Source organism: Pipistrellus hanaki, assembly GCF_964339955.1.
Source record: "Pipistrellus hanaki genome assembly, chromosome: 15".
In the NCBI taxonomy this organism is placed as follows: domain Eukaryota; kingdom Metazoa; phylum Chordata; class Mammalia; order Chiroptera; family Vespertilionidae; genus Pipistrellus; species Pipistrellus hanaki.
In genome coordinates this window covers 45,009,115-45,015,114 of record NC_140517.1, presented here as the reverse complement: position 1 = coordinate 45,015,114, position 6,000 = coordinate 45,009,115, and the positions used below count along the sequence as shown (strand labels likewise).

Genomic DNA, 6,000 nt, shown 5'->3' with positions numbered 1-6,000 from the left:
GTCGGTAGTTTAAAAAAAAAAAAAGATTGGTTTTTAATTTACAAGAGTTCTAAATGTACAGAATTCTCCATTAAAAAAATCGTTATACACAATAAATACAGTACAAAAATTTATCTTACAGTACTAGTTTTGTCTCCGAGATTTCAGAATCTGGCGGGTGGCTGGCGGCAGGAAGAACGGAGGGAAGACTGGTGGGGAGGGGGTAGGAGGGGGACCCCGGTTCCTGTTTTGGAGGTGCTCGGATATCAGTGGCGGGGCGGGAGGCTGGGACTCTGGCTCACTGGACGGAGAGGACAGCACACGGGGAAGTGGCAGGTGCCCCGCAGCGGATCCTGCAAAGCGGGCTCGGGCCGCCCCTTCCCTGCGTTTCCCTTTGCGGCCTGTGGGGGGCGGTGTTGCAAGGCTGAGAGCGGCCCAGGACCCTCCCTCCCGCGGAGCGCCTCCAGGCTGGGACGGGTGAGGCCGCAGACAAGCCGGGCCGGACACGGTGAGCAGTGGGAGCGGAGCGCCCCATCCCTGGCAGACACACGCATGTCCGGGGCGCGGGGGGCGAAACGGGGAGTGACACACCGGGTTACCCCTCTCTGGGGGACAGGTTACATGTACAGCCCCCTCCCCCGAATCCACACCCCCACCCAGCGACCCCGCCCAAGCGGGTGGGGGAAGAGAGGCTTTTGTGACTCAAATAACTTAGGCAAGAAACACTCAGGGGACCCCGGCCCGCGCCCCCAGGGGGCTGAGGTCAGAGGTCAGACTCCGCAGGAGCTGGGGGGACAGGGAGGGGAGACCAGCCCGGTGTTATCTGTTCAACGTCCTGGCGCCCAGGCCGCCGTTGTGGCTGGAGGGCGGGTAGGGCTCGGGCCGGGGCGGCGGGGAGCGGGCGGCGGGCGCGGGCGCGGGCCGGCCGGGCGCCTGCTGCAGGTTCAGGATGCTGTCGATGGCGCTCTGCAGGTGCTCGGTGAGCGCGTCGTCCTGCGGGCTGTCGCTGGAGAAGCTGGCCTGGTCCACGTCGGGGGACTCGGACTTGCGCCGCTTGGTGGGGGGCAGCGGGGGCGCCTCCCAGCCGGGCTCCCTGCCGCCGCCGCCGCCGCCGCCGCCGCCCGGCCCCGCGCCCGCGGCCTCGGGCGGGGCCTTGAGCATCCGCTGGTACAGCTCGTCCTCCACGGCCGCCAGCTCGCGGATCAGGCCGCTCGTGGCCTCGTCCACCTTGGCGGCCGCCGGGCCCGCGCCCCGCGCCCGGCCCGCGCCCGCGCCCTCGCCGCCCGGCGCCCCCACGTTCTCGCGGTAGGTCTTGCGCAGCGGCAGGCGCGGGCAGTGCGGGGCCGGCGCGGGCGGCTTGCGGGCCGGCGCGGGCGGCGGGTGGTCCACGGTGCCGTTCATCTGGCCCGCGGGCGGCGGCGGCGGGGGCCGCGGCGGCGGCTCGGCCTTGGGCGGCGCGGGCGGCGGCTGGTGCACCGGGTCCAGCGCCGTGTTGTGCACCACCTTGCTGAGCCCCGCCTCCTGCTTGATCTTGAGCTTGAGGCCGATGCGGCTGCGGGCCTCGTAGGTCTTGATGGGGGGGCGGTTGCGCGAGGGCATGGGGCCGTCCTCGTCCGCGTCCGCGTCCAGGGCGGCGGCGGCGGCGGAGGACGCGGAGGAGGCGGCGCGGGCCCAGGTCACGGAGGGCGAGCCGCCGCCGTGCCGGATCACCAGCTTGGTGGGCAGGTGCAGGGGCGGCGGGGCGGGCGCCACGGGCGCGGAGGGCGGCGGCGGGCAGTGGCTGGGAACCCGGTGTCCCTCCGAGGCCACGGCGACCGGGAGGCCGAGGGAGCGCGAGGAAGACACGTACTCATCTGCACAGAGAGGGGGGGCAGGGGGCAGGGGCCCCGTGAGGGAGTGCCGGCGCCTGTGCAGACGCGCTCCGGGGCCTGTGCACGGAGCAACCGCTACCCACCCCCGGGGGGCCCCTCCCTGCAATCCCACAGCTCAGCGCGGTGCGGGTGGGGAGGCACGCGGGACCCCGGACTGCATGATGCCACCTCACATTTGCAACCCGGGTACCTTGCTTGCTTCCCCCCGGTCTGGCTGTGCTCCCTGCTTTCCTCTCCCCGGGAAGATGGTCCCTCCAGGCCAGGCCAGGGGTGGACAGGGAGACCAGCCACCGCAGGAAGGCGGGCTACGGCGCCGCCTGGCGGCCACGTAAGGGGAAGCCACCCCCCACCCCCCAGTCTAATTGGGGTACCTGGAGGGGGCACACCTCGCCCTCCCCTCGCCCTCACCAGGCTTCTCCTTGGCCAGCTGCTTGTCCAAGGCCAGGGTGGTCTTCTCCTCCTGAATGAACATCCGGTCGATCATCACCATCTCCGCCGACGGGCTCACCCTCTGAAGGGAGAGGAGACGGCCATGAAGAAGCCGGGACCGCGGGCGGGGATGCGAGGGACTGGGCTGCGGCCTAGCAGCCGCCTCCTCCCTCCGGGCCACCCTCCCGGCCTCCCTCCCTCCCTCCCGGCCTCCCTAGGCGGGTGAGCCCCTACCCGGGACTCCTCCAGGAGCAGGAGGCGGTACTTGTTGAGCATGGCCTGGGTGCGTTTGAGCAGCTGCGTGGACACCGTCTCGAACTCCTCGTCCACTGCGAGAGCGAGCAGAGGCCCCGGGCCCGGGCGTTGGGGGGAGTAAGGGAGGGCAGGTGCCCGCCTCCCCTCCCCTCCCTCCCCTCCGCAAAGCGGCGCGGCGGCGGGGCCTCACCTCGGCGGTGGTCGCCGGGGGAGGGCAGGGCGCCCTGGTAGACGTGGTAGGGCAGGAGGCGGTGCAGGGCGTCCTCGAAGGAGGGGAAGGCCGTCTTGTAGTCCGGGTGCAGGACGGAGCCCTGGTGTTTGTGCAAATGCTCCAGAAAGCTGGGGGCGGAGGGGCACACACCGCAGAGGCGGGGTGAGGCCGGGGAGAGCAGGGCCCAGCCCGCCCGGGCAGACAGCAGCAGGTGCGAGAGGGCGTTAGGACACGGGCGCGGGCGGCCTGGTCCGTCTCCCTGAGTCTCCGCTGACGGCCTGGTCCGTCTCCCTGAGTCTCCGCTGACAACCGCAGGAAGCAGGTGCTCTCTCTACCTCCAGGTCACAGGTGAGGAAACCGAGGCCCGGGAAGGGGAAGTGCCTCCACGCAAAACATACATAGCGGGGAAGCAAGAGGCAGAGCCTGCACCGCAGCCTCCCTGCTATGCCGTCTCCCGCCACCAGGGGGCAGCACGCCCCCACGCTGCCAGTGGCCCAAACGCAACCTCAGGAGCGCAGGGAGGCTGAGGAGCCGGTAAAATCCTCTCCTTCTCTCACAAGGCTTCCACCGGGGCTAAGTGAGTCATGTCTCTATGGAGTGGTATCCCCACCAGCACGCTGGTCCCCGCCCTGTGCTGAGGACCAGCGGTGCCCACACCATGGGGCAGGATTTGGTCTGTTTTGTTTCCAGAAGCTGCACAGGCGGGCAGGGAGCGAGCACCTGACCAGCAAACACTCTTGGTGGAAGGAGGGCAGAAGACAGGGCGAGTGCATCCACCCCAACACCTACCCCTCCACCCACCCAGCACCCATCTTCCCAGCACCCCTCCACCGCCCACCCGCCGGTCCGAGGGCCCAGGGCCCCCAGTGCCGCCCTCTGGGCCTTCTGCCTGGGGAGGCGCGGGGCGGGGAAATGAGGGCACACGGTCACTCACCAGGCTTCCTTGCTGGGCTGGAGGGGGGGTGCTTTCTTCAGGCCACTCAGCTTGCTGTCATACTGCGGGCAGAAAGGCACTCGAGTGGGGGATCCCAGGGGAGCTGGCCCCCCCCTCTGCACCCTGTCCCCCCCCCCCCCAGCCTGGGGCAAAGACAAGGCCCATCTCCCCCCCGGGCTCCTGCCCTGCCCCTCACACTCCACTCCAGGGGAGATCTGGGCAGAATCCGGGGGGACATGGACAGGAGAGGGGATATGCAGGCGTAAGCCTGGCACCCCAGCCAGGGACCCTGCAGCCCCCTCCCCGGAGGGCCTCGCCTGGCTGCTGTCTGGACTCCGGGAGCACTCCCCGCATCTCCCTCCTCCCTCCGACCTTCTCCCGCCCGGGTCCTCACTCTGCCTCCTGCACACACACACACACACACACACACACACACACCGCCATGCCCAGGCCTCCTGCATGGCTGTGGGGGGGTCTTGTCTCCAAGTCTCTCCAGCCGGCTCCCTCTCACTTCTACAGATGTGTCCTTGTCTTCCTGCCCCCCATTTCAAAGAGGGGGTCCCTGCCTCCGTTTACCCCCCCAGGTCTCTCCAGATCTCTTTGGAGTTCTCACTCACCTGTCCTGAGCTGCCACCTGAGTCTCAGGTCCCTCCTCCTCCCTCTCAGCCTCTCCCCTGCTCCCACCCCAGAGACACACCCCCAGGGGCCACACCGGGTCTCAGTCAGGCCCTTTCTCCCGCCTCGCCCTCGCCCTCGCCCTCGCCCTCGCCCTCGCCCTGTCACCCTGGTGTCTGCGGGTCTCACACGACCCCAGCCCAGACTGTCCCGCTGTCTCACCCACCGGCTGGGTGTGTCCCATCTGCCCGCCCACCCGCCTCCCTGCCCCGCTGGCCCTTCCCGGTTCGCTGGGGACATGCTCGGACCCCCCCCCTCCAATCCAGGGCCCCTTACCTGCGCCCCGGAGGGCTTCCCGGGCCCCGGGGCCGCGGCCTTGGCCACGCTCAGGGTCGGGAGGCTGCTGGCGAAGGCTTTGTTCTCGGCAGGAAGCAGAGGAGGGAGGCCTGGGGGAGGGGAGCGGGGGGGGGGAGCACAGGGCTCAGGGGTCACTGGCTCCTAGGCCCCGTCCTCACGTGTGACCCCCAAACCTGCGCCTCGCTGCCCGGTCCTGGGGCCTCGGGGGCCCAGCCAGCCCTCGGATCTGGGGGACAGCCCTTCCCCCACCTTCCCTGCCCCTGAGACCCGAGGGCCCCCTCGGCTCACCCCCAGCTCAGCCCCCCCACCGTCAGGCCCCAGCTCTCCTTCGAGGGCAGCCTGTCCCCTACCTGCGGTGGCCATGGGTGCTGGGGCGGGGGGGTGGCTGGGGGCAGCGGGGGCCCCGGGTGGGGCCTGGCCGCTGACCAGCACGGAGGCCGGGGGGCTGGCGAGGGGCCCCAGGCTGGTGGAGGTCTGCGGGGCGGCGGGGGGCCCCCCGGCCTTGCTCTGGAGAATGACTCCGGTCGGCACCTGAGGAGGGGACAGTGGGTGAGGGGTGGGGGGCAGGATCCGGGGCTGGGGGAGGGGGGCTCCGGTCACTAAGGTTACCTGGTGGAACCTCTCCAGGAGAGCCTTCGGCTGGGCCAGCGCCGCGAAGGGGGCGGTCACCATCTGGAAGGTCCGAGGTGGCGGAGGGGCGGGCACCGAGGGCTCGGGGACCAGGTGGAGGGCTGGCGGGGGCGTGGGGGACTTGTGGGGGCCCTGGCCGGGCGGGAACTGGAGCTGGAAGTCGGGGGGCGTGGGGGCTGGCAGGCGGGTGGACGTCTCGGTGGAGGCCACCGCGGAGGAGGTGGAGGCGGGCGGGAGGTGGGGGGCGGGGGGCAGCGGCCCCTCGGGGGGCTGGGGCTGGGGCGGGCCTGGGGCGGTGGGGGCCGGGGTGCTGGCGGGTGGGGGGACGCCCAGCTGGCTCTGGATGACGAAGATGCCGGGCAGGGTGGGGGCAGCCTGGGGCGGGGGGCAGGGGTGCAGGGCGGGCTCGGAGGGCGGGCGGGACAGGCTCTGGGGCTGGGAGGGCGGCCGGGAGTGGGGGCGGGAGGGTGGGCGGGAAGGGGGCCGGGCGGGGTGCGGGGAGGGCAGGTGGGGGCTGTCCCCCAGAGGGGCCTGGTGAGGTAGTGACGGGGACGAGGAGGGGCCTGGGCCCTTCAGGGGAGCCGCTGCTGGGATCTGGCAGGACAGGGAGGGAGAGGAAGGGGCAGGGTCAGAGCCAGCCGTGGCTCCCGCTGCCCCACACACCGGAGACCCCAGGCCCCCACCCCCCCACACACACACCACCTTCTTAGCAACCCCCT

General features: G+C 71.0%; 1 protein-coding gene across 6 annotated transcripts in view; it reads right to left on the bottom strand.

Annotated features, from left to right (window-relative positions):
- The window catches only part of BICRA (BRD4 interacting chromatin remodeling complex associated protein), a 67,567-nt gene continuing 61,567 nt past the window's right edge, over positions 1-6,000 (bottom strand). For all 6 annotated transcript variants that reach the window (XM_084905764.1, XM_084905769.1, XM_084905768.1 and 3 more), the window contains 8 exons: positions 5,261-5,875; positions 5,002-5,182; positions 4,631-4,740; positions 3,680-3,741; positions 2,725-2,873; positions 2,514-2,608; positions 2,259-2,361; positions 1-1,832 (listed from right to left, as the gene is read on the bottom strand). In XM_084905764.1, coding sequence (XP_084761890.1) covers positions 799-1,832; positions 2,259-2,361; positions 2,514-2,608; positions 2,725-2,873; positions 3,680-3,741; positions 4,631-4,740; positions 5,002-5,182; positions 5,261-5,875 — 2,349 coding nt within the window. In that variant the 3' untranslated portion in view covers positions 1-798. The remainder of the gene's footprint in view (positions 1,833-2,258; positions 2,362-2,513; positions 2,609-2,724; positions 2,874-3,679; positions 3,742-4,630; positions 4,741-5,001; positions 5,183-5,260; positions 5,876-6,000) is intronic.